At 40.4% G+C, this 26,041-nt stretch overlaps 2 protein-coding genes across 3 annotated transcripts in view; both read right to left on the bottom strand.

The window, feature by feature from the left end:
• The window catches only part of CPA3 (carboxypeptidase A3), a 32,658-nt gene extending 27,527 nt beyond the window's left edge, over positions 1-5,131 (bottom strand). For both annotated transcript variants that reach the window (XM_024556292.3, XM_045192040.3), the window contains exons 1-3: positions 5,047-5,131; positions 4,875-4,950; positions 1,886-2,010 (exon numbers count right to left, since the gene is read on the bottom strand). In XM_024556292.3, coding sequence (XP_024412060.2) covers positions 1,886-2,010; positions 4,875-4,950; positions 5,047-5,114 — 269 coding nt within the window. In that variant the 5' untranslated portion in view covers positions 5,115-5,131. The remainder of the gene's footprint in view (positions 1-1,885; positions 2,011-4,874; positions 4,951-5,046) is intronic.
• A 5,837-nt stretch (positions 5,132-10,968) lies between these two features.
• Positions 10,969-26,041, bottom strand: part of CPB1 (carboxypeptidase B1) — a 40,527-nt gene continuing 25,454 nt past the window's right edge. Inside the window, exons 7-11 of the mRNA XM_024556316.2 lie at positions 24,598-24,708; positions 24,421-24,511; positions 23,572-23,774; positions 12,944-13,028; positions 10,969-11,331 (exon numbers count right to left, since the gene is read on the bottom strand). Of these exons, the coding sequence (XP_024412084.1) occupies positions 11,144-11,331; positions 12,944-13,028; positions 23,572-23,774; positions 24,421-24,511; positions 24,598-24,708 (678 nt within the window). The 3' untranslated portion in view covers positions 10,969-11,143. The remainder of the gene's footprint in view (positions 11,332-12,943; positions 13,029-23,571; positions 23,775-24,420; positions 24,512-24,597; positions 24,709-26,041) is intronic.

The following is a 26,041-nucleotide window of genomic DNA, read 5'->3' as shown; positions in this document are numbered from 1 at the left end:
TAGCAAGTAAGGATGCATAACACAGAATTGAAAAACGCACTATTTATGAGCAACTGAATTTAGATAATTAGACTTCTGTTGAAGTCAGGCTAGGAGAGGCCAATAGAGGACTGTAGAAGAGAAAGGGAGGATGTGAGCGATTGGATAAAATAGAGGCACGTCAGCTACCTGCCCAGGTGTCTTCTGTCACAGTGATTTACTCCATTATCCACACTCATGTGAAGCAACTAGCTTTTTGTCTACATTACCAAGATAGTAAGGAAAACATAATACTTCATTTTTACCCTGCTGGTCTAACCAAATTATACAAGATTGGCTAGCTAAAATTTGTTTTAGCTCGGGCTGGATACTTTGTAAGAATTAGACAGTCATAGGAATCCGACTCAGGTCTGCGTTAATGAAGCAAAGTGAGGAGTGTAGTAACTGAGGCACATATTTGAGAAGCCTGGCTGTGAAGTGAATCAAGAGACACAGTCACTAGGGGGTGTATACAGGGTGGAGGGGTGATGTCTTTCAGATGAAAGAGTCCAGAAGTCATCTGAATCTTAGCTTAATGCACTACTAATTCCTGTGATCTTGGATGTATATTTTAGAAAGTTTTTCTTCTAATTCAATGCTGCAATTTATTTTAAAAAATGGAAAAACACATGTTGATATATTATTTAAAAGGAGTTAAATGCTGGTATAAATTAATTTTGAATACGTTCTCCTCACTTATTAACTTCCTTGGTTTCACATCCCTCTTGAAACAACAGCAAAAACAGAGATAAACAACAGCCTCCTACTTTTTAAGCTATAAAGCCACAAGCGAGATTTTTTTAACTTGTCTTACATATGTTCTTTCTTAATTTCAGTAGGGTTTATATTTATTGAGGATATTGAAGGAATATTATACATGCAACCAAGTAGAGATGAGCAGCAGGAAATCCACTCTGCAACAGATTAGAGGATCTTTGTCTCAGCTGGAAGAAGAGGCCTTTTGAGTGACAGCCCTGTTAGGTAACAGGGGCATGAAATAGCAAGTCAAGGAGAAAGAACTAGTACTTAGCAGTGTTTTGAGTGGTGAGGGTCTCAATAAAGGGGATTCCTGGGATGCCAAGGGTTGGGGAAGTTAAAATGGGACCGCTTTTAATCACTAAATGTTTGAAAGTATAAAAACACATTTTGTTTTCTATATTGTGTTGATTTGTAATATTCGTTGCTGGGCTCCCTTCTTGTTCACTGCCCCCAGGCCCAGACAGTGCATGGCTCATGGCTGGTGATCAACACACTCTAATTTCTGCTTATTTTTCTATGGGATCACAATGACTCATTCTGGCATCTTTGGCCATTCAAAAATTCTCTCCTCTTGGATTTGTCTTATTCTATTGCATTGCTTTTGGTTTTTCTGAGGAAGAATTTCTTTCATAAAAAATTACTTATTTACTATATATTCTACATTCCCTCATTTCTGACTTAAAGATGAACACTATTATTTGGTTCTCCTTTAGTATCAGGAGAATTCACATACAAAAATGCGGTGCTGGTGGTCACCAGTAGTGTCTGGGCTCTGGGTGACTGACTACCTGTGGAGGTGGTGAGTGTGCCTGACGCGTCCGTGTCTGCTCACATGCATCCTCCCTCACTAGGGGCTGGTTTGGAGATGGCAGATGTAGACATTGCCACTCTTGCAGATCAGAGCAAACATAAGATGGAAGTTGTGTGGTCAGGTTTGATTGAATGGCCTCTATGGTCAGGCCTCAATAGTCTGTTTGGAAGTAACTGTAAATTTTATGTCATAGATACAATTTTAATTTTTTCTCAATTAAAAAAATGGTACTTCCCTTTCAAGACACCCCAAACTTTGCATATCCAACACATTTGAATATTGAATAATAGGACTTACTCATAGTGCATTTTATTTTGATCCAAGGCAGACTGGATGGACTGGGATTCCTTGTCACTGACTTGGAAATCCACTGTCATGTTGGTGGCCACATGGAGGCCGGCATCTGGATACCAGAAGTCAAGCTGTAGAAACGAGTTCAAACAGTCATTTGTTAGCTCACCCAACACATATTTATTAAGAAATGACTGTATGTCATACACCATGAAAGGAATTTGGGTTCAATATGACTAAGGTATGGACCTTTTTCTTAACAAGCTTATGAAATTTTTGTAAATACCACATATTTAATGTCTGTTGAATATGACAGAGTGGGGGAAAAAACCATCTGTGCCAGTCAGTTTTGCAGGACATGGTACCTATACATACAAAAAGGATGAGCAGCTTTCGGTTAATTTGTTTGGCTCCACCATCTTGGGGTTGATTGGGGTTTTTTCATAATTGATTTAGCCACAGAATCTGTCTCTAATTGGGCATATAGATTAAATATATGGTTCCACACTACTCTTGTCAGTTCAAACCTCACAACCAAATATCCCTGTAAACTCCGGAATTCCTGGAAGTTCCAAAAGAAGGCATAATCTTCAGTCCTGTAATTTTTCTAGCAGTATGCCATTGGGCAAATTACTAAAACTCCCTGAGTTTCAGTTTGCTCCCCTAAAAAATGAGGCTAACAGGACTCCACTTGGATGTTGTGAAGATTGTAAAATGGTTTTGAGGTCTGAGATATGCAAGTTTTTAACAGATGCTGATTTCCTGCCCTTTCTCTTCATCTGGCTAAGAATTTCAGAAATTTGGTCCCAGAAGAATTTCTGGTCCCAGAAATGGGCCCAGAAGGACAGCATTCAGATTAAAATAACTTTGATAAGATTCCAATTCTTGTTGTTCTTCAAAATCATACTCAATTATGAGACCTAGTGAAGTACAATTCTCCAACCTGGGAAATGTGAAGGAAATGCCCAATTTCTACCCATTACACTGGGCCTGTGGGCACGTCTAAGTCTGCCTGGCTGTTTCTAAGTTGAATCCCACCGTACCTCTCAGTTAATCATTATGAGACTGCCATGAACATATATTTATTGGTTCGTTTTGATCAAAAAGCTACAGATGAACTGGACATATGAGGTATGCAAAGGTGATATAAAGGTGAGTGAGGTAGGGCCACCTAACCGTAATGGCAGTTTCTCTGTCTGAACAGGGTAATGCATCACAAGGTCTAGGGCTCAGTGACTGAGCATTTATTAAGCATCAGGCACAGAGCTGGGTGTCACCATTCTGCAGACTAATAAAGGACTTGGGAGAAACAAGATGTTTGGCTTGAGAGGCATCGCATATGTGTTTCCAACACGCTGACCAGCGCTAGGGAAAAGCACAGGTGCTCCAGGAGCACAAGAAGCAATCCCAGCTGGGTCATGAGAGTTGGTGGACAGAGAAGACTTCCTGCAGGAGGCACTGTCTGAGCTGGGTCTTGAAGAAGGAGAGTTAGCCAAGTCAAGGAGTAAACATTTCTCCTGAGCAAAGCTGTGTGGGGCCACAGTGGGTGAGTCGATGGTGTTCATGGAGTTTTAGAGAAAAACAGTTGGGGAGGAGGATACTACAGAGGCTGGCAGTCTGGCAGATCTTGAAGACCTTGCTACACCAGTACCAATAGAAAGTGCTTCTCCATTGCTTACTGTGACCAGGCCCGCGACTCGGCGCTCCCCAAATAGCTCATTTAGTCTTTAAAACAACCTTAGGAAATAAGCATGATTATTATCCCATTTGATGGAGAAGGAAACTGAGATCCAGAGAGGTTAAGTAACTTGCCTAAGGCCACAAAGCTGGGATTGGAATCTGTGAAGACCATACTCTGTCTACAATCGGCTGCCTCTCATGAAAAAGCTTCAAATGGAGGAATGCAATCATCAAGCCTTAGAGAAAGCAATCAGTTGGGGTGTGGACTGACTTTGTGGGAGGAAGGACTAGAACCCTGAATGCTAGTAAAGGTGTTACTAAAATTGTCCCAGTAAGAGCCAATGTGAACTTGGTAATGGCCATGAAATGGAGTGAAAAGTATGGATTTGAAAAGCACTTGGGAATTAGAATAGGTGGAACTTTTGATTGATTTGAGGTAGAGATAAGGGTGTGTGGGACTAGAATAAATCCCAAATTTGGTTCTGGGTTTAAATCTGATGTGTCATCTTGATTATTTAGTTTACTGTCTTTGAACTTCAATTCTGGTTTAAATGGGTTAAGTCAGGGGTGTCAAACTCATTTTCACCAAGGGCCACATCAGCCTTGTAGTTGCCTTCAAAGGGCTGAAATAATTTTCGAACTGTATAAATGTAACTACTCCTTAACTGTTAAGGAGTTGAAATTACATTCGGCCCTTGAAAGGCAACTGCGAGGCTGATGTGGCCCCCGGTGAAAATGAGTTTGATGCCCCTGGGTTAAGTGATGACACTGACACTGGAAATCTGTTGGAGAATTTGCAGTGGTGCATGCAAAGTGGCCAGCACAATGCACCTTTGTATGGGAGCAGCTGAAAAAAATGATGAAGTGATTGTTAGCCTGGTGTACTTAAAAGACTCATCAAACTTGAAGAATTTCCTTTTAAAATGGACCTGCTCTTGGAAAGGGTCACATCTTGGTCCTTAATGTTATTAGTTAATACTTTAAACAGAAACGATGCCACGGGTAAAGACTGGGGTGGGAGTGAGCACAGTGGAGTGGGCAAGGAGGGAAATGAGGCACCAATAAAGGTCAGGAACATCCCCTATTTCACAATTTCAGCTAGAAAAAGTACTTGTTTGCCAGGCTTTTGGGGGGAAAAATGGAAGTGGTAATTTGGAGAAAAACAAAATCAAGAAGAATTGACAATGGGCTGAATTACCAACTAGCTCCTGCCACTTCCCTTTATTTTTGTCTTTGGACATTAAACATAAAATAAAAAAGAAGAAGCTTTTAGAGAAGAGAAAGAAAAGATAAAATATCTCTCTAAATGCTTTACCTTGTTGGTTTTGGCCAAGTCCTTTATGATGTTTGCTTGGTTTTCATCCTGGGGCTTTACACGGAACACCTTCTCCCTTTATGAATGCAAAAGATGAAAAACATGAACTGTAAAGAGTATTCCCTAATCCTCTTCCCACGCAGACACTGCCACACAGGGTGGTGAGATTTACCTGTCAAAGCGGACAGGAGCAATCGCCAGGGTGGTAGCGAGCAAACCCACAAGCAGGATGAACTGCATGCTTCTTGCTTGCCTGCCCCTAGACCCTCTGCCAGTTTTATGCCTCAGCTCTTATCTGGAGGAGCATCTGACTTCCTCTTAGGGTTCTGGTGGATGAAATGTCCCTCTATCGTGCCTGCCCCCCCATGTTTTCTAATTGAGGGGAGAGAAGTGGGGTAGCAACATTAACACTGAAGGCTGTACTACTCATATTCATTTTACAATAGGGAAATTCCCATTTTACAGATGGGATGGGAGGCAGATTCCTTTTTAAACAAATAAGCTGCCCATGGTAACAGAGCTAGTATGTTCACAGAGCTGGCATTGAACCCAGTTCTTTGTTTTAAAATACTACTCTAACATATGTTTGAATTGCATGATGGAAGGAATCAGTTTAAATTTGCACTTGGAACCTGAGACAAATTTGAGTATCTGGCCACTGAACCTTGGTGGGTGGTCCTTAATAACATGTTTTTTGAAGCTACATTGTAAATTGTTAAATTAAAAACATGTAAATTACAGAATAGTTTTTAAAGATTTTATTTATTTATTTTTAGAGAGAGGGAAAGGGATGGAGAAAGAGAGGGAGAGAAATGATGATTTGTGAGAGATAGATCGATCGGTCGCCTCTTACACGCCCCCAGTTGGGGACCTGGCCTGAAACCCAGGCATGTGCCTTGATGGGAATCGAACTGGTGACCCTTTGGTTTGCAGGCCAGCACTCAATCCACTGAGTCACACCAGCCAGGGCAGAATATTTTAAATGTATTAAAATATTATAAGTAATCTAGAAAACATTGGTGTGTTCACCATCTAGACTTCATGGTGGTGATACTTTTGCCATACTTGTTCTGTACCTCTCTTTGTAAAGAAGTAAACAGTACAGAAAGAGCTAAAGCATCCACTTCCCCACTCCTTTCCCATTCTCCTCCCTCTGTCCTCAGAGGTAGCGCCTGTGCTTAAAGCAGTGAGGACTCGAAGAGGGGAAGATAATATGGTTGCTCAAATGGTGTACATTGGCTTCTATCTTTAGGATCTGAGAGATGCAGGTGCCCAATAAATGCTTTTATGAAAGTTGAATTAATGAATGCCATTTATAGGCCATTTGAAATAGTTTCTTGGGGGAAGGCCGTTAGTTTCGAACACAGCTCAGTTAATTATGGGTTATTTGGGAGACAACATACCTTTACCCAGAATCATAGGTAATCTAATAGAGTGAGCGAATTGATCTAATCAGAGAAATTATTAGAATTGCCTTCTAAAAATTCCCCCTCACATTGACAGATGTATAGGTGGTCATATATGAAACTTCTTAGAGTCATGGTTGCCTATTTTTATTATCAAAATAATATTTTGGCGGAGATTATAGATTATAAGTAGCAGCAATAGTTTATTTCTCTCCATCCGATAGGTGTGTGATATAATGTATGACTTTCCTTTATTCCTTCAAAGGTCCCGTTTCCCCAGCCCTGCAGGTAAGGAAGAGGAGGGTTTTACAAATGGTTTCATATTCTTGACATTGGACAAGCTCATCAGCACTAGAAACTCCCAGAGCAAATGCTTGTTCTATTGTTTCTAAGCGTATGTTTCCCAGGGGTACAGAGAAAAAGAAAGAGCTTGACTTTGGACTTAGACAGATAGCTCCCAAACACTGGCTACTTCACCTTGAGCAAACTGCCCAGTCATTCTGGGTCTTGGTTTTCTCATCTCTAAAATGGGGCTGCAAATGCACATTTAAAAAGTGGCTGTGAGGACTAAATGAGGTCGCACGTGTAAGGGACTTGGTGAATGGCAGGTGCTACAAAACATGCTGTGACCTCTTGGTGGTTGACAAAATCGTCAGATTCTGTAAACCAGCTTACAGTTGGCCACTGGCAGGTTGCAGAACTGAAGAGTATCAGCACAGATTGCATGGTAGACTAAAGTGGCTGCTGTGACCTTTGGGGGTGACATATCTCTCTATACTTGTGTCACTGTGGACTCCCTCAAGAATTCTTTATGTAATGACTTTGCTGTTTGGAATTTTATTTTCTGATTCTAAAAGTAATACATGCCCGTTGAAAATAATTTAGCAAAATATAGGAAAGTTGGAAGAAGACAATGGAAAAATCTGTGAATTCTAACATTCTGATATATTTCTTGAATCCTTTGTGTGTGTGTGTGTGACTAGTTTTAAAACTGTGTAGAAAAGGCTTCTATATCTTTTTTTAGGTCAAGTAGGAAGGATACCTCTATTTTATTTTGGGATCTAGGTAAATGTTTTAAGAATCAGATATCTCTCAGGATAAGACTCAAAGATAAATACATCTTTGACCTTTTAATGTCTGTTGCGTATTGACAGTTCCCTGTTTCTAGAATACAACATAAATATGTGATGCTTTTAAGACCTCTCACTTCTCCCCAATCTATTTAGCCTCTGAAGAACTGTACAATAGGTGGAGCACAAGAATATACTGACGCTTTTTTTCAGAACGGGTCATAGATTTTTGACAAGCCCAGGTCAGTACAACGTTATATTACTGTAGCAAGATTCATAGAAGGTCTTGGCATATGAATGGGCTGGGAAAGTTGTTGGATACCATATCACTTCAGGACTGACTATGTAAGACAACGTGTTTCATAGGTTCAATTAATCACTTTTAAAAGAGGTTTAAATTTGAAGCTTCACATGCCAATAATTTTCCATCTTTCTGGATCTTTGTACTCCTAGGATTTTTCAGTAGTATATGTCTAACCACAATTTAAAATATCACTATATTTTAAACTATGCTTTTCTGCATATTTTTCAGACCATATTCTTACAAGAAAAATGTCCTAGAAAATGGAAGTCAGAATTCTCTTGTAATTTATTAAGATCTCTCAAATACTTCTCTGACTTTAAATCCAGTCCAATACACCCCAGAAATACCTTTAGATATTTCATAAAGGACACAGTGAAAGAAAAATTTGTTACCTTTAACTGTGGATGTTGGATTCATAACATTGAAACAAAGCTGCCTTGCAAAATACTGCAGAGAATCGTGTCCTCAGTGTTGTAGCCAAGGTAGCATCTCTGGACAAAGGCCTGGGTGTGTGATTCAGGCAGTGTCAGACCTGGCCAGGGGACAGTGACTGCCTTCTCAAATGAGATGACCCAAGAGGATCATCAAGACCCCATTGGGCACCCAAATAACCTCATTAACTGTCACGATTACTCCTTCTCTTCTGTGTAGGCCTGAAATTCTCTCCCACCAGTTCATATGGTTAGTTGGCAAAAGCAGATAAACACATGGAATGTGGCCCTAGGTGTGTAGAACTTCTATACTCCAGTCTGGAAAACCAGTCTTGCTATTTTATAGACAAACCGTTGGAGAAAAGAGAGATTCAGTGGGCCATTCCTGTGTTGCTGGCTAATTGCTGCTTTGAGGGAGATGAGAATGTGGAACTGAAGGAAGAGCTCAGAGCCTGTCCTGAGCTCTTGGGCTGGGAGTAAGTTAAAGAAGGGAGGAGAAGAGATGCCCTAACAGCCAGGGGTTCCTGAGGGGGCAAGTTTGGGCTGGTGCCCTCTGCAGTCTCTGGTCAGCTGAGCAGGAGGGCATATGGCACCACTGCATTGGGAAGGATAAAGCAGACTTTTCTGTTTTTTTGTTTTTTTTTTCAGTTTAGCTCAGGCAAGTGACACTCTTTGCCAGTTGGCAAGAGATATAGCAAAAGTGTCTCCAGTGCAGGAAATCTCAGGTACATGGGATTGTGAATGAGAGTATTTGTGCATTTGCTCACCCAATCCTTATTTTTCTTCTTAAAAATTCCTTGTAATTTTAGAAAAGCCCTTCCGTATTCCTAATTTCTATTTCAAAGCACTCAATTTAGGGACTTTGGAGGGTTCTTTATGGTTTACTCACTTAATTTCTGAACTTTGGGTCACAGCATCCCTTATTTAGGGGTCGATGTTATCTGCGGGAGGCAAGTAAAGGCGTGTGCTGTGGAACTAAACTATCTATGAACTGAAAGACACACCTCCAGTAAGAAAACTTCACTCAGGTAACTACAGTTGAGTTAGCCTTCCAATTCACAGCATGGATATAACTTAAATTGGAATGGGGGAAAGATAATTTAGCTACATTACAGCTATTTTTTAAATTACCATTAGTACTGCTTAAGAATTTATGGGGATTTCTTTTGCCTGTAAGATGTCTCTTTGTATCTTATTTAAATAATGTGTTACTAAATTATGTTGATGTTTGCTTGACAAATTGTAGCAGCTTCACTGCCACCATCTAGTGGACAATTAATGCATTAATCATTCTTCAGCTTGACAACTTCTAAACAAACCATTAGTACTTCAGAGGATTCTTTTTGGTTTTATTTTCTGTCACATACTATTACTTTTAATTACTTTTTTATTGAGGTAATGTTGGTTAATAACATTATATAGATTTCAGGTGTTCAACATTATAAGTCGATATCTGTATACTCTATTCCTTGCTCTCTTTTTTTCCCCTATGGTTTTTTCTTTTTTTTAAATTCTCACTTGAGGACATGCTCGTAGTTTTAGAAAGAGGGAAAGAGAGAGAGAGGGAGAGAAACATTGATGAGAGAGAGAAACATCAATGGTTTCCTCTAGCATGTGCCCTGACCCAGGATCGAACCCACAACCTAGGTTTGTGTCCTGAGTGGGAATAGAACCTGTGACCTTTTGGTTTACAGGATGGTGCTCCAGCCAACTGAGCCACACCGGGCAGGGCTCTTGTGTGCTCTTTTGTTGCTGAGCACAAAGTAGAATTCTTGTTTTGAATAGAACACTATCATAGATATTTTAACATACTTTGCTAGATGTGGAGTTTTATTTTCCTTGAATCGCATAGAAAATAATAAGTTCATATTTGATTATGAATTAGAAGTAAGGGAGATCCTTGAATTATAATTAAATACATATTATTTAAAAAATTTGACCTTTGCACAATACACTCCAATGTTAGCATGTTCAGTTCTGATTCTGGAAAACTTCAAGTCATGGAATGACTTTTGGTGCAGCCGGGATTCCGGACACCTAATGTGTTACCTCTCATCTGCCTCCCACACCTTAGCCTGGTGGGTGTTTTAAAAACTGATCCTGCCATCTACAACTTAATGTATTTAATTGCTTTCCATTGTTCCTAGAACAATGTTCCAAATCCGTAAGATGACCTGCCTGACATGGTCCCCGGCTCCTTCCTCAGCCCATACACATGCCCTGCTGTCCTCAGCTGGCTAAGCTTCACCCTCTTTGGCTTTCTTCTCTCAGGTTCTGAAGAGTCACAGGTCCTGAAAGGGGTGCTCATTTTGTCAGCTAATTGTGACTTAATCTTCAGGATTCAGCACTTCCTGAGAGAGCCTTCTCCCCCACATCAGGTAGGTAGATCTTTTAATGTTATTTATTTATTTACTTATTTATTTATTCCAACACTTACTTGCTTAATGTAAATTAATGAATTATTAAATAGTAAGTTAAATATTTGTTTCAGGTCTGTCTTTCCAAATGGCCTATACAACCACTGAGGGCAGAAATGTTATCTTTCTTTTTCATTCATTGCTCTGTTCTCAATTGCTTCGCAAAGTGCTTGGCATGCAGTAGACAGGTCAGAAAATAACTTGAATGAGCTGAGTGAGATGGAAGCTAAACCATGGTGGGGTCCTCTCACCTAAACTATGGTTTATAATCCTAAATCTCCCCTTATGTTTATTCTTCCTTGCAAGCCCCCATCAGAGCCTGTGCTTCTCTGTGCTCTGCCCGTGTTGGCTGACACCCTGCGGACTTGAACTCCTGTGTGTGCTGACCCATGTCATCTTCTGTGCACGGCTTGCTCAGTCATTTGTTCACATCATTCCCCCCCCAAAGAAGTAGGTAACTGTCAGGTTTTGCAATTACAATGATTCATTTTTATTATGGCAAATATTAAAAGATCCAAGTAATTTAATAGACCCAGAAGCTTAAAAGAAGGATTGGGATCTGGAAATATTTAGGAAAACAGAAATCAGAACTCAGGACAGAAAGAGTGAGCATTTTGAACTAAGGCTCTCCGCATGCTTGACTAGTATGGATGCTCCAGGACGTAGCTGGTAACGTGCTTGAGGGCCAGCATCATCTCCTCGCAGGTTGGCCGGATCTGGGATTCAGGAAGGATAAAGCCATATTTGCCTTTGTCCCGGAGTTCAAAGGTGAAGGAATATTTGATTCCTTGGTCATAAGCCCAGTCGTCAGAGCCTCCAGCAGCAGGATCTAAAATGTGCAAACAGCAGGAAAAATCTTTACATCTAGGAAGGAAATTTTTAAAGATGCCAGCTCCTTTTTATAATTGCAAATGTTTCACTGTGCAACATAAAATAGGGAGGCTAGTTGTCTAGTAATCTGGATCATAAAATATATGGGGGCTACTTAAAAAAAATTAGTGCAATGTTACCTCTAAGCCTTTTTTGTAAGAATGATGTGTTTAATACCTTAGGAAGTATGTAATTGTAATATACAAACTTCTCACTGTGCCTGTAGGCTGCGGTAAACTATGCTAATTGTCTGTAATTTGTTTACAAAACATATATAATTTCTGGGAAAAGAATGTATATCTCCTAGGAAAATAGGAAAAGCTGTGTGATGACTGGTGAGAGGACAGGACTCCACACCCTGCAGAAACTGTGCTGCATGAAGAAATGGGGCAGCTAGAGGGCAGGGCTGTGCCTTCCCTTTTGTTTCCTCAGGGTCTAGCATACGTCCTGGCATAGATGAAGCATTCATTCATTAACAATTGTGACGTCACTGCCACATAGATTATGTATGTATTCATTCATTTGTTCTTCATTTGTTCCCTCATTCATTCATTCTTCCTTTCATCTATTTAATTCAGTCAATGACATACAGCCCCCCTGCGCAGCAGGCCATTGGCTCAACTCCGGGGAAGTCAGGACACAGGAAAGACATGCCTCCACCCTCCCAGGTCTCACAGTATAAAGGAGACAAGATATCCTCAATATATGAATAGATGGGTTATTTCTGCTAGAACCCCTTAAAAATAGTATACCCCATTGGATTCAGAGCAGTTTAAAAAAGGACAAAAATACAGAAAACTGTGTTTTACATAAAGCTTTAAAAAAGCGCCTTAGGATTGGAGCCTGTCCAATCGCATGGGAGGCCCCTTGATGACAGGACTGGGTCTTTTTCCTTGTATTTCTAGTCCTTTCAGATGCAGGGCAGAAAGAGATCACGCAAGGGCAAAGAAAAATATCGGTAGAAATTGAAAACAGAGCCTGCAGAATGTGCCTTCCCAGTGAAGTCCAAGGTTCTGGGGTCTAGCCCCAAACTGGGTCTCTTGCTGTGTGTCTTTTGTCCAGTTGTTTGCACAGCCTGAGTGACTGGCTAGCCAGGGAAACACTCCCTCTTATGTTTTCCTCAAGCAATTGTCCTAGACAAAGCTCCTGGGGCACGATCCTGGGTAGTCATCGCTGGCACGATGGGCTGGGTTGGTTAGTCCTGGGTGTGCTCTTTCCTTTGCACCCTTCTGTCGTAGCAGGCATCTCACCTGCGTTCACATTCTCTGCTTCCCTGCTGTGGGTTCTTTGAAGACTGTGCTCTGGTCCCTTCCTCCCTTTTCTCCTTCCCTCTTCTCCACCCTTCCTTTCTTCCCTAGGACCTAGTAAGGGGCTGCCACACCATAGATGCTCAATAGGTGTTTATAGAGAGCGAATGTTTCCTGAACAGAAAACCAATGACATATTTTATAGAAAATTCACTGTCCGGCAGAAGCCATGTGCTGTAAATGATCAAAAAGAAAGGGCTCTGGGAACCATTTGTTGCCTTTTTAGGCATGGGGTCTCCGCACAGTTCTGAAGCCCAGACTCACAGATTGTGGTAGCTCCTGGGCCATATGTGTACTTGGTGCCATACAGTGTGGCCAGTTCTTTCACGGTAGCTTTAGCCAGGGCATTCTGCAAAAAAGACCAGCAGTAGGTGAGTAAGTAAATCGAAGCACACACTGACGAAAAACAAACAAACACCCACACGTTATTTTGAGGACATTGAAGAGTTGTAAGTCACAGTTCTGGTTAATGTTTCATGCTTATCAGCACCCATTCCAATTTTTCCATCGAACTTAGTCATGTGATCCCAGTGATTGCCCCGAAAGGATGCCTTCCCCGAATACCCCAAGCAGTCACTCTGAGCTTCCCTCTGTCACACGCACAATGTGTCATAGTGTGTCAACACCACTTACTGGCCTCTGAGTTCTCAGTGACTTTTTCTGTCTTTTGTTTCCTAGTGGCCTCAGGGTCTAGTTCGGGGCTTGTCACTTAGTGATTGTTCAGTAACTATTTGTTGCAACTCTGAGGATGGTTAGCGCTCTTCTTACCCAACTATTTGAGAATTAGTTTATTTATTTTAAATCATTGTTATAGTAAAATCTGAGTTCTGGGAGTAAGTTCTGTTTTAGTCAGAGGACAATCTTTTGCTTCATTTTCTTTTTTTATTTACCTACAACTTAGTTGGTCTTTTTTTGTTGTTGGAATTCGTATTTAGGCTTGTTAAACAATTTTTTAAAACCTTAGTTCAGGCTAGAGAAATGAGGCCATAGCAATCTGTAACTGTCCCAGGTATCCACATTTATCCACATAGCAAATGTTATTGTGTATTAAAAGTTAGGTCACGTCTCAGGATTAGTTTGGCAAATTTATCTTGTCTCTGGAGCTTGTGAGGGAAAAGCGAGAGGAAAGGAGGTCTTTATGGTTGTGCAGAGGTTGTGTGTCTATGACGGGCAAACAAACAAAAATCAGACACACCCAAAGTGACCCCAAACAGAAACACAAATCCCCTGGAAATGTGGCAGGTTATGAAGTCGAGACAGAGCCATGGCAGGGTAATGGGAGCTGGGGCAGGGGCATTAGAAACTGCTTGTACGAATGACTGAAGAGCCAGTGCAGTCCCCAGTCCCACACAGAAATGCTTAGGAACTGGCAGTGGCAAGGATGTGGGGTAGTTCCACCTTGGAAGAGCTTTAGACTGAAAAACTAGAGAACATTTATTCTATTTCAAAATGCAGAACATTTGAATTCTAGAATAAGTAGAAAATATTAACTTATGTGTATGCTTTTTTTCTTAGACATGGCATCACCCTCTCAAAGGACCCGTGGCCTGCTTGTCCCTGCACTTCTTAGTTCCTCAGGAGAGGGAGGACTCTGTGCCCCGCTGCTCCCTGTGCCGTAAGCGCTCTCACAGGCACTGCCACACCGCCTGTTTAAATGAATCATTAGAGAAGCAAGGCCTGCATGGGCTGTCTGGGGAATACAGATTTGAAAATCCGTTTACTGTGAGAGAAAATGCCACAATTCATCCTGGCTATGAAACTAGCTATATTTCATACTCTGGCATCATAATTTTGTCTTGTACATATGCTTGGAAAACTGTGAGGTTAGGGATGAAAGCAGAATAATTCTATTTGTACTGTAGCAACTTCCTTTACTTCTTTCTCTAATATTAAAACCCGTTTAGTGGAGTCTTGTGTAAAACTGATGAGGGCGTGTCTGTAAGACTTCAAGGATTCCGGCTCCCAGACAGTCCATGCTTCATCAACCAAGTGGTAAATTAGGAACTTTAAAAAGAATTATAAAATTTAAAGCGTGATGTTTTTGGTTTGGTCAACTGAGATGATGCAATCAGTTTTTTGTAGCTAACTTATTATTCTCAGAATTATGGATGGTAACTTGAAAATTTTAGGGTTTCACTTTCCTTTTTTTCCAAACTGGTAGACTGTCACGTGCTTCCTCTCACTGCACGGAGTCTGTGCTACCGTGATCTCAGTGTCTAGCTCCTGTTCAGTCTCATTCTGACCAACACACTGCAGTTAGGTCTTCTCACCGCCCATGAGGGCCTATTGCCAAAAGGAATAGGCACGATCTGCAAACATTGTACACCACTCAGAGCAAGCCATCTTTGAGCGTGTGAAACACGGTGAGGTACTAATTCTTTTGGCAGGTAAACAGTATGGTTTTACTGTTCTGCAATGTCTTTGACTTGCCTTTACCCAAGGCCATCTCTAGTTAGTTATTTTTCTGTAAGGCAGAACATTTGATCCTAAAAAAACTTTTATTCCTCCCATAGTTACCTTCTCCAGGCTTTTCATCTGTTTACTTTTCCCCTTCAGCCTTGAATTACTGCTTTTATTTAGAGGAAATATGATTTTAGTACGTTCCGGCGATCTCAGGTACAGCACTGTGACCACAGTTAACGATACTGTATGAAACACTTGAAGGCTGCTGTGAGCATAGAGCTTTCACACCCGCATCGTAACGACAGTCACAAAAGGGTAATTATGTGAGGCGAAGGATGTGCTGACTAGGGTGGTAAACATTTCACAATATACACCTAGATCAAATAATCGTGTTACCAGTATATTGTAATATGTCGGTTATGTCTCAATAAAGCTGGAAACAAAAAGATATATGATTCTCCAGGGTTAGTCCCAAATGTGAAAATTTATAAAGACTAGAGAGGATTTAAGACAAGAAGATCATTTTCATCTGCAGAACTCCTGTACGTTGGTTGACCTTCAAGTCTCTCAATATATATATTGGTGTAACATAATATTTGAGTTATCCAACAAAACCTACTCGTGATCTGTTACTTTTTTTGACTTAATCAACTTATCAATCTAGCCATGTACTACTGTTAAGATCACACAGAAAAGTTCCGTTTGCCTTTTCTCAAAATGATAACCAAGTGTTTTGTAAGCCTCATAGGCATCTCTTGGAAACAGCTGCTCTGCCTTTGATGCTGAAGCAATATCTAAGATTGATGTTATCTTAAAGCCACCGTTGTCTTGCTTCTGTCACTGGTGCATGTTGCAGGAACACTTAGTTTATATGCCTCAGCCTTAGCCCTCCTTTTCCTCAGGGGCTCTCTCATCTGGGTATATACCTCATCACTCATCTTACGAGCATCACCTCATCACATCTCTCAGTGACTCTCACCTTCTAATGAAGGGGAGCCTCCGTTCTTTGCATAAGAGTGTGTGCTGGTGCCTCCCTTCTCTCACAGGCTTGCTGTGCCTCCCTCGTTCCTTCCAAGCTAAGTTTCCCTGAACTCATCCCTGTAGACCTGACCTTGCCTCTCCTTACCTCTATGACTTCGAGTGTCCTTCTCTCTTTTGCTAGTCTCCCCTTTCTTTCCTTGTTCGCATGGGAAATTGCTATTTTCTTCCAAATGTGGTTTGCAGTGTCACCTGTCTTTGCTAAGCTGTCTGAACTCTCTTAGGGAGCACTGAGTCCCCTAAGGGGTTACTTAGGGGTTGTGAGGGGTTACACGTCTATCAGAGTTCCTATCACTCTGTGCTGTAATCACTTTTTTTGCATTTATTTGCCCCCTACCCCCAGGTGAGTTCCTTGTGTGAAGGGATTCTTGGCTATTCGTTTTGTACCCTCAGCAGATTGCATAGCATGTAGCACATGGTTGGTTGATTGAGTCTTATTCTAGGACTTACAGGTTCGGGGCCTGATTTGGATGCGGGTGCGGAGGACTGATCTTTGCAGAGGCTGAACTGTGACCCACCTGAGTGGTGACTGGGATACTTGTGGGGAGGGCAGTGCTACCATAGAGTGATGGCTGACGGGTTGCCACATTTAGACATTGACCTCTGCTGTGGATTTACTTATTTCCACTAATACTGAAAAAATTAAATCTGGGAAACCTTTCTCTTAGCCCCTCAAAGCTAAGAGACAAAAAATTCAGAACAGGCATTAAGCAACAGAATATCATATTTTAAATTCCAACGATCTTAACAAAAATCCCTGGAATCAGTGTGGGTCTTTTCTTTTGAAGAATTCAAATACTTTCACAAATGTTAGTCATTTATCTTCCCAACATTATCTGTCCACATTTCATTGATACAGAATTCTGCAGCAGAATGGAATGCCAGGGGGGATGGCAGGCTTGGTGGGAATGTTTCACCAAGCTGGGTGACTGACCCTGCCAGGAATGGGAGAGAGGGAGGTGATCCCAGCATTTGCTAACATGTTAGAGTGGTGACTCCTTTCCCTTGTATGGCTCTGTAAAAAGGGACAAAGACAGCTGACGAAAGACCCACAGAAGCAATTGCACATCAGAGTGTGATCCACATCTTGCAAAACTCCAATTAATGCCACTTTCTATATAACCTGTCATTTGAGGGACATCTTACATCTTCTTCGCTCAATGGATTCAAAATAAGAACTAACATTTACATAAACTTTAGACTCTACAAAGAACTCTTGATAAGAGCTAGATATTTTTATCCCCATTTTACAGATAAAAGAACTGGAACTCAGAGAGGATAAAAGAACATGCCCAAGGGCACGCAGCCCTGGTAAGTGGCTGACTCGAGCTAGGTTCTTCTTGCTTTAAATCCTGTGCTCTTTTTCACTTTTCCTTGTGGCCTTCGAATACTTCAAAAGAAGTGTTGCTGAAGCTGGTTTTACCAATTGTAAAGAACAGAAGAAAGCTAAATATAAATCAGCCTCAGAGAAAACTTTGCTTTCAGTCAAGGCCAAACATAACGAGGCTTTATTAATCCTTAGATATGAATCTCCTACCACATCTTATGCATGTTCTCTTTTGTCACCTGTTTTCTTAGAAAGAGGCCTTGGTCATGCAGCAAAAGACAGAGAGAGTCTAAAGTGTCACATCTAACTCAAAGCCCAAGAGGCAGAGGACCAGCGTAAAGGTTCTCCAGGCTCTGAGCTCTAGGGTGCTGCGGAGATGAATAAAGTGAGGGTGTTTTTTTTCCCAGTGACCTGTGTTCCTGGGTAACATGTGATCAGGAATCCCCTGTCTCATGACTGAGCTCATGGTCCTCATTGCAGCCTCCATGTACACAGCCAGTGTCAAGACTGGGGACACTGCCTTCTAATCTTTCACTGGTCCGTTTTTACAGTGCAAGGAAATGAAGGCCCCAAAGTGACTTGAGGTCTAAACCAATTCAAAGGAAATTTTCTTCAGAACTTCGTTCCTTACTGGAAGTCCTTAGTTTAACCATCTCTCTGGTGGATGCTTACGAGAATGGAAGCATCAAAATGATCTTTAACTGCAGTTTCCTTCCTTCCCTCCTGTGATAATGGGGACCCTAAACCAAGGGACCAGTGAGGAATTGAACTTTTATAATTTTGGTGCAAAAGGAGAAGCCTGCAAGGCCCACAGGCAGGCACTGAAGAGAAAGCCTTTGGGGCTTTAACAAACAAATATGTTTCTGGAACAGAAAGAGAGTAAACAAGCGCAGGCCCCGGTTGCAGAACCCTTAGATTAGAGAAAGGCGAGGAGGAGTCAGGGGCAGGCTTGGCTCAGGGGTGCAGGGCCTGCTATCTCAGCAGAGCCCACGGGGAGTGTGGGAATGTTTGCACTGATGTAAACCAAATTTTTTCTTTGGCTGATCTACAGACATATTTTTAAGCTCTTTAAAATTCAAGGAAAATGTGAAGCATGAGTCAGCTGAAGTTTCAAAGTCCAGAGATTTTTGTGTGTGTGTGGAAGTGGTGCTTTTTCCAAATACATATTAAAAAATAAGTGCTACAGAATGGGAAGGGACAGGGTCTCCTGCACTTCAGATTTGCAGAACATTGTAAACTATTAGTGAGAAGGGTGTAAGGTCCTGTGAAAGCCAGGCACCTTTGGCCGGGAATGTGACTCTGTTCTTATCTTTGTTTAAAGCAGGGTTCCTCAACTTCAGCACTCCTGACGTGTGGGCTGGGTAATTCTTGCTGTGGGGCCATCCTGTGCATCGAAGAATATTATTTATCAGCATCCGCTGGCCTCTACCCACTCCAGGCCAAGCACTACCACAGTTATGACAACCAAAAATATCTCCCCAACACTGCCAAATGCCCCCTGGGGGCGGGGGAGTGGGCAACATTAGTTAAAAGGAAAGTCAGATACAGGACATAATTACAGCAAAAGAGTGTATTTTGTAGAAAAAATATTAAAAAGGCTGGTAACTGGTTTTAAAGGTGCTCTGACTCCTTATTTTCCTGTGTTGACAATGGCTAAGTGTCTCCTAAATACTACTGCTAGGTCAGTCCTGCTGGAACATCACTTTACCAGCAGGGCTGCCAGATATAGCAAAAAATATGGGATTTCCACTTTAATTTAAATTTCAGATAAATAAAGAATACTTTTTCAGTATAATTCTACCCCATGCAATATTTGGCAATACTTAAACACCAAAAATTGTATGATGTTTTTTGAAATTCAAATGAAACTGAGAGTCCTGTATTTGACCTAGCAATCCTATTTCCCAGGTCGCTGGCTCCAGGACCCCTCCCTCCTCAACTCCATTTTCAGTCCCACTGTGGTACATGCGTTAGCTCTTCTCCCTGCCTAAAGTGCACTCTTCCTTCCTCTGCCACCCCAGTTCTGCCCATCCTCCAAGGCTCAGGACTAACTGGGCCTCCTCTCTGTAACCTTCATTGAATGGCTTTGTCACACACTGCCGTTTCCCTGCCCCGGAGTCCTGATATTGTGCCTCGTTGGCAAGTCCCATTCGGTGCTTCTCTGTATGTATCACACAGCCGAGTCTCCTCATTCCAATGGGATCCTACCTGCACTATCGGAGGAAGCATAGTTTACACTGAGCACTTAATAGGTGCTCCATGAAATTTCTGGTGATTTCCTGAGGAGCCATGGACTGACCAGGCCCTAGAGGAGAATTTTAACAGGCCAAGAAGTTGCTTAAAATGTATAGTGGAAAATCAGCAACCAGTTTTTCTAATCAAAGAAACTCTGCAGTTGTTTTTTGAAAACATTTTGTCTTTTAAGTGAGATTACAAATTCTGAGAAAATTCCTGAAGTGGATGTTTTGTGCCTCTAGTCCTGTCTGCCGTAGTAGCCTGCCTGAGAGAGGGACTGTGGCCTCCTCATTCCTGTTATTAGGCAGGAAGATGGGGATAGCTGTGACTGGGTGTGCTCGTGGCCCTGCAGTTGTCCACCTCCGAATCACAATGTTCTTCCCTCTGATTTTTATGTTTTTCTCTAATCAGAGTCTTGCTCTAGGCTCACATGCTTGGGTGAAGTGCTAGATTTCTATCTTGGTGGCCCATAACTGAAACTTTAATTAAGTGCTAGTGAGGTGCCACGAGACTAGAAGGTGTTAGACTTCAGGAGGAGATTTCTATCTTTTGGTCATTTATTAATTTTCGGTAAGACTGCCATTTTTCTCCTGTTAAATGAGTCTATACCCCTGAAAGTACAGCCACAATCATCAAGATTGAGCCCTAAGAAGTCAAGTACCTCAGCTGATGAGTGTAAATCCTTAGCAAAGTCCCAGGACAGAGGTATGAAAGACTTTATTTGATGAGTGACAGCTACATGGGGTGCCAACATAGAACATGGCCACACCAATATGTGTGTTTGTCTTGGAAAATTGGGGGAGCCTAGGAAATTCTTCAAGATCCCATAGTTCTAGGCCCTAGGCTGCCTCTATTACTACTGTTGACTCAGCCAAGCTTTTATTGTCTCAGCTGGAAAATGAGAAAACAACCAGAGACATTCCAAGATTTCCAGCTATAAAATTCAGTGCTTCTAATGCAGAAATGTGGTGTGAGATGCATGCCCCTTGGTGAACTTTTGTAGAGTGAGTGCGCATCGGCTTTCTGTTTGGTCAGTCTGGGGAGTGGGTCAGGATGCTTAGTTGACCTGTTATTTTTCTGGGTTCCTGCTTTTGAACTTAGAAGTGGTATAATAATAATAATTGCTATTAACAGTGCCACGTAGTCCTCTTTAAGGGGGACTATATATACACACACACATAAATTTTGTGTAAGACAAAAATCTGCTTAGCGTTCCTTTAAGAAAATTCTGACTTGTCTATAATAATGTGGCATGCCCAGAATTTATCCTATTAATTTTTTCCTACCTTTTGTTTTCTGCTCTGGGGTCACATTTTTTTTTTTAACTGAGAATTAATATGGAGCCATTAGATTTGGATGGAACATTCATCTTTTTAGATCAAGACTTTTACTTCTTCCTTGATATCCTCATTACAAATAACAACCATGAAAAAGCTAATATTGCTCTTTTTGAGAAACTCAAATTCTCTTTTGGCTATACATACATTTGTTACAATGCTGTAGTTATGAGTTCTAGCACAATGTCCTTAGGAAGTAAGTGAATTGGATTTACACAAAATAAGAAAAAGATTGAAAGGATCTTTAGTCATTCAAAAGATTTAAAGTTGCTTTGGAGTGCCAAACTAAATTCAGATTTCCAAATGAATCAGCTAACATTTACCTTAGATTTTGCTAGTGGCATTTAAATATTTCTTTTAAGTTACTAGGCTAAAGTTTGATCATAGAAAAAATTATTGGAAATTAAAGTAACTTTGAAATCGATGAGTGTGATATCAGTATAATTACTTTGTAGTCACCTATCTTCTTATACTCTAAAAAAGATGAGAAGCAGAGTGTACTTTTCCTTGAATGTATTAATTTTGTGAATATGAAAACAAATATCCAAGATAAGATTATTTTGTGGTTTTTGCTTTTTCTGACAATAGGTTGTGAAAACTTTACTTTCATATGTTTCTGCTTGTTATGTTTTTTTGCTAACTCAAATTTACAAACAGTTTTGAAGGGCAGGATTTCTAATATCTGTCTTACTATTCCCTCTCTTTCCTTGATTTTCCATGAAGAAGTGGCTGTTAGAGGAGCAGAGGCGGCCACTGTTGTGAGGGAATGCCTTCCCACCATGAGGGCATGTGTGAACTGGCCCGCTAGACCTGCCAGCTCTGGGTCAGGGTCTTTTCCTGAATGAAACTACCACAGGAAGCAGCAAAAATTATTCACAAGGTTCTAAAAGTACAAGGTGACATTTTTTTTAAGAAGGATAATCTGTGGGCTTTCCGAGTAGACCAGATACTATGTTACCGTTGTATGGAGTGATGAAGTTTTCATCTAAAAGAGCTTGAATATTTTCTCAAATTAGGAAAGAATATTGAAACTTTGTGAAGAATTTCTGTTCCAAAGCATACTTTAAGCATTAGTCTTTAGAATTTATGTTTAAAACTAGTTGCTATTAAGTACACTGGATACTCTGGTTATTGTTACACTTAATATGGCTTATAATTTTAGTTTTACTATTTTACTTATTAACTCATTAGTGCTTAGTTATTATGTCTTTGTTCTTTTCTCTTCTAATGTAGTACAATTTAAACATATTCACGTGAATGAAGCAAACAACACACCTTACCTCCTCTCCTTTGGTGGCCAGAAATCTGGGACAGCAATGAAGAGCTGACCCCCCACCCCCATCTCTGGGAGGCAAGCCTGTGAGCACCCACTGGGAACACTGCTGGACTGAGTATAATTGGCAAACTGAAATATTTAATGGTTCCAACTAATGGTGTTTTCCTTTGTGTTTTGGCTACAGATAGGGAAAACAGAGAGCTTTTTGAAAAATAGCATTTTTTTTTTTTTAAAGAAGGACCTGGCTAACTATTGTATTAGCTATCATTGTTTTTAAGAGGCTAAGTTATTTTTCCATTTTGCTCTTCACAAAATATTTACAGCATTACATGTTTGATTTGGTCTCTGAAAGACTGAGTCTGAAAGTACAAAACAATAATTCCCGGTTGCTAAAGTTACTGGGTCTTCAAATTTGTGTATTTAGGTAAGCCAAATGCCTGTGTCACTAAGTGGGGTACTTTTGTTTTTGGCATCACTCAAATGCTGTAAATCTTATACTTGTTCTTTCAGATCACTGGTCCCAACTTCTGGCAGCCAGATGTTTCATAAATTAAAAAAAAATTATCTGAAGAATTCAAATCTGCTTTTTAAGAAAATATGCACTCATGTGTGGTGTTTGTTAATTACATAATTTAACTTTTCATATAGTTATATCTTGATCCTCCAAGAAGATTGCTAGGTTCTTGAGTTAGGTATATTAATTGTTTTACATTATTTCCTATATCTAGTAAGGACTCATTCACATCATTTTTTCATTGATTGATTTACTTTTGTGTCTCACCTAATCAAACAGTGAAATGAGTAATTTTAGGATCTCATCACTTAATCCAAGTCAACCAGATGTGCCACATTCCTAATGACATCTGCCATGCTCTGCCGATGTCAGATCCAGCTCAAGGTAACCTGATGAAATTGACTTTGTGATTAAGAATACGTATGAGATGAAGGCACTTGGTTGATTATCCCAGAGGCCTCCGAAATCGTCGTGTGAGTCAGTGTTGTGGTGAGGCAGGAGGAGGTGGAACTATTGTCATTCTGAAGGTTAGTGAATAAGCCACCTGTTGGGGACCATTCCCTGCATCAAAATCATATTTCTCTTAGCTAATTTATATAGCTCATTCTAGATCCCCTATAAATCTGTTGTAAGTTTTTGCTTCTGTTACTAAACTCATTAATGGAACGTGCAGAAATGGTTCTTACAGGTTTTTTTTTTCCAAAAAGAAAATGTAAAAAATTTCAAGAGTGAAATACCATATCTACTGTCATGACTACTTACCAACTCAGCATCGTTCTCTGCGAGTTTGTAATCATAGGAGTAAGGATAAAGCATCATCTGGGAATAGGAGTGGATGGTCAGATACGCTTTGATGGAAGACAGGTTGCTGCGGATAAAATTCACCAGGGCCTTGGTCTCTTTCTCAGACTCTGCAGCAGTTCCACAGTAAGTTTCATCACAGGGATTTGGAGAGGCTCCTACTTCTGAAAAAACATATATTGTTGTTATTGGTAAGTCATCATCTATTGAAGTTCTCACAGGGCATGTTTCAAACTTTCAAATTAGAGTTAAAAATAAGTGGTTTTCACAGAACTATTTATGATCATCCTCATGTATGTACACATTATAAAATATGTACACATTTACTCACAAGATTAGGTTAGTATGTTTTTTAAGCTAACAGGGTAATAAGTTGTGTGTGAAATCAGCAATGTTTCCCTCTGTAGTATTATACAATCAGACAATATAGTGTAAGAAAATTAGTAGCCATGAGAAATTTCCATATCATTGTAATCATTTCTGAGAATCAAATCACAAAATTACAATTATATCACAATTTTATTTAAATAACTATTTAATGATGGTCTCTGCTAGATTAGCTCTTCCACAAGTTATGTCTTGTTTGTTCAGTCTTGTTTCCAGCATTTAACACAGCCGGGAACACAGTAGAACATGCAATACATTTTAATTGACTGAATAAATAAAACTTTATTATCTATGTTTTCAGAAGTTAGAACTCTAAACTATAAAATGTTGTAATTCTTCTTCTTTTAGGCACTGTTGTGTTTCGTATGTTATTTTTCCTCCTATGCGTCTCAACAGATGCAAAATGGTCATCCAGATACTTACTGCACCAACCAGCATCAAAATTCCTGTTGGGGTCTGTGCCAATGCATTTAGTTCCAGCATTTGTGGAGCGGGTCTTTCTCCACATTCGGTCCTGAAAGTAGGTTATATGGTCAGAACAAGTATAATAGAGTGGTTAGTTTTAATTTGATTAGTGCCTCTCAGTATTTGTTCATATACCTTTGTCCAGGTGTAGACGTAGCCATCAATATTGAACACAGGCAAGACATAAAAGTCTAACTTTTCAAGGAATTCTGTCATGTGGACCTCATGTTTGTAGGTGCGGACAGCCTGTACATGAAATATGAAGCAGAATTTCATGAAAAAATGGAATGTATGATGTTAAAATTTACGTAGACTAGATGAATGTTGACTTTGGTAATGAAAGCATTGTTCTCTATTAAGTAGATGTTATTAATATTTAAAAAGCAATTAGCAAAATACTGCTGATAGTTTTGTTTAAAATACTTATTTCTAACTTTTCTGTTTTCAGGATACTCTATTTTGTCTCTGTGTAACCCATATAATTATTTTTTATTTTAACTTTAAAGATGAATAAAGATTTAACAAAATTAAAGACTACTGAAGAACTTACTAGGTCTGTCCAGAGTGTATCCAGCCATGTAATATGAAAAATAGAGACATTTATTGAAGATACAAGATACAAGAAACACTGTGCATAGGACAGTGATACCTTAGTGCCCTTCAAAGTAGGCACCTTGGGACCTCACACAGTTCTTCCAATTTCCATCAGCTGCCCCATCATTTTCCTGAATCTCATTCATGGTCTGAAATCTCTTCCCTTTCAAAGGTGATTTTGGTTTTGGGAAAAGCCAGAAGTCACAGGATGCCAAATCTGGGTTGTAGGGCTGCTGAGTCACCTGGGTGATTTGATGTTTTCCAAAAAAAACTCTGCAGGAGATGTGATGTGTGAGTGGGTGCTCACACATGATGAAGCTGCCAATCACCAGATGTTCGTGGCTGTGGCCTTCTGAATCATCTGAATAGTTTCCACAGAGGAATGTTTAAGCTTAATGCAAAATTTGATGCATAGTTGTTGCTCTACTCACTCGGTCATTTTGAATGCAACAACCACATAGTACACATGATCACTCAATGGCATCTACTGCCTCCACTGACTAGTACAGTGAAGTTCATGCATGTACATTCCAGTCCACTCTCCTTGGCTGACAGGTTACATGGATGTCACACCATTCTTGTTATATTAACAATGGCTGGCTCTGGCTGGTGTGGCTCAGTGGATTGAGTGCTGGCCTGTGAACCAAAGGGTTGCTGGTTCAATTCTCAGTCAGGACACATGCCTGGGTTGTTGGCTAGGTCCCCAGTTGGGGGTGTGAGAGGCAACCACACACTGATATTTCTCTCCCTCTCTTCCTCTCCTCCTTTCCCTCTCTCTAGAAATAAATAAATACAATCTTTAAAAAATGGCTGGACTTTTTCTGGACATATCTTTGGGTATATTCACATTTCCTTTGCAATAGTAACTGCAATAACTTTTTTTCCAAAGTTAGCAGGATATGATGGTGAGACCCATTCTCATAAGTAAGGAATGTCTGTGGGGGCTATGCATGCTTCTCATAATATCATCTTGAAAATTTATTTA

This window comes from Desmodus rotundus, chromosome 2 (genome assembly GCF_022682495.2).
Source record: "Desmodus rotundus isolate HL8 chromosome 2, HLdesRot8A.1, whole genome shotgun sequence".
NCBI classification, from domain to species: Eukaryota; Metazoa; Chordata; class Mammalia; order Chiroptera; family Phyllostomidae; genus Desmodus; species Desmodus rotundus.
This window is presented reverse-complemented; position numbering and strand designations above follow the sequence as displayed.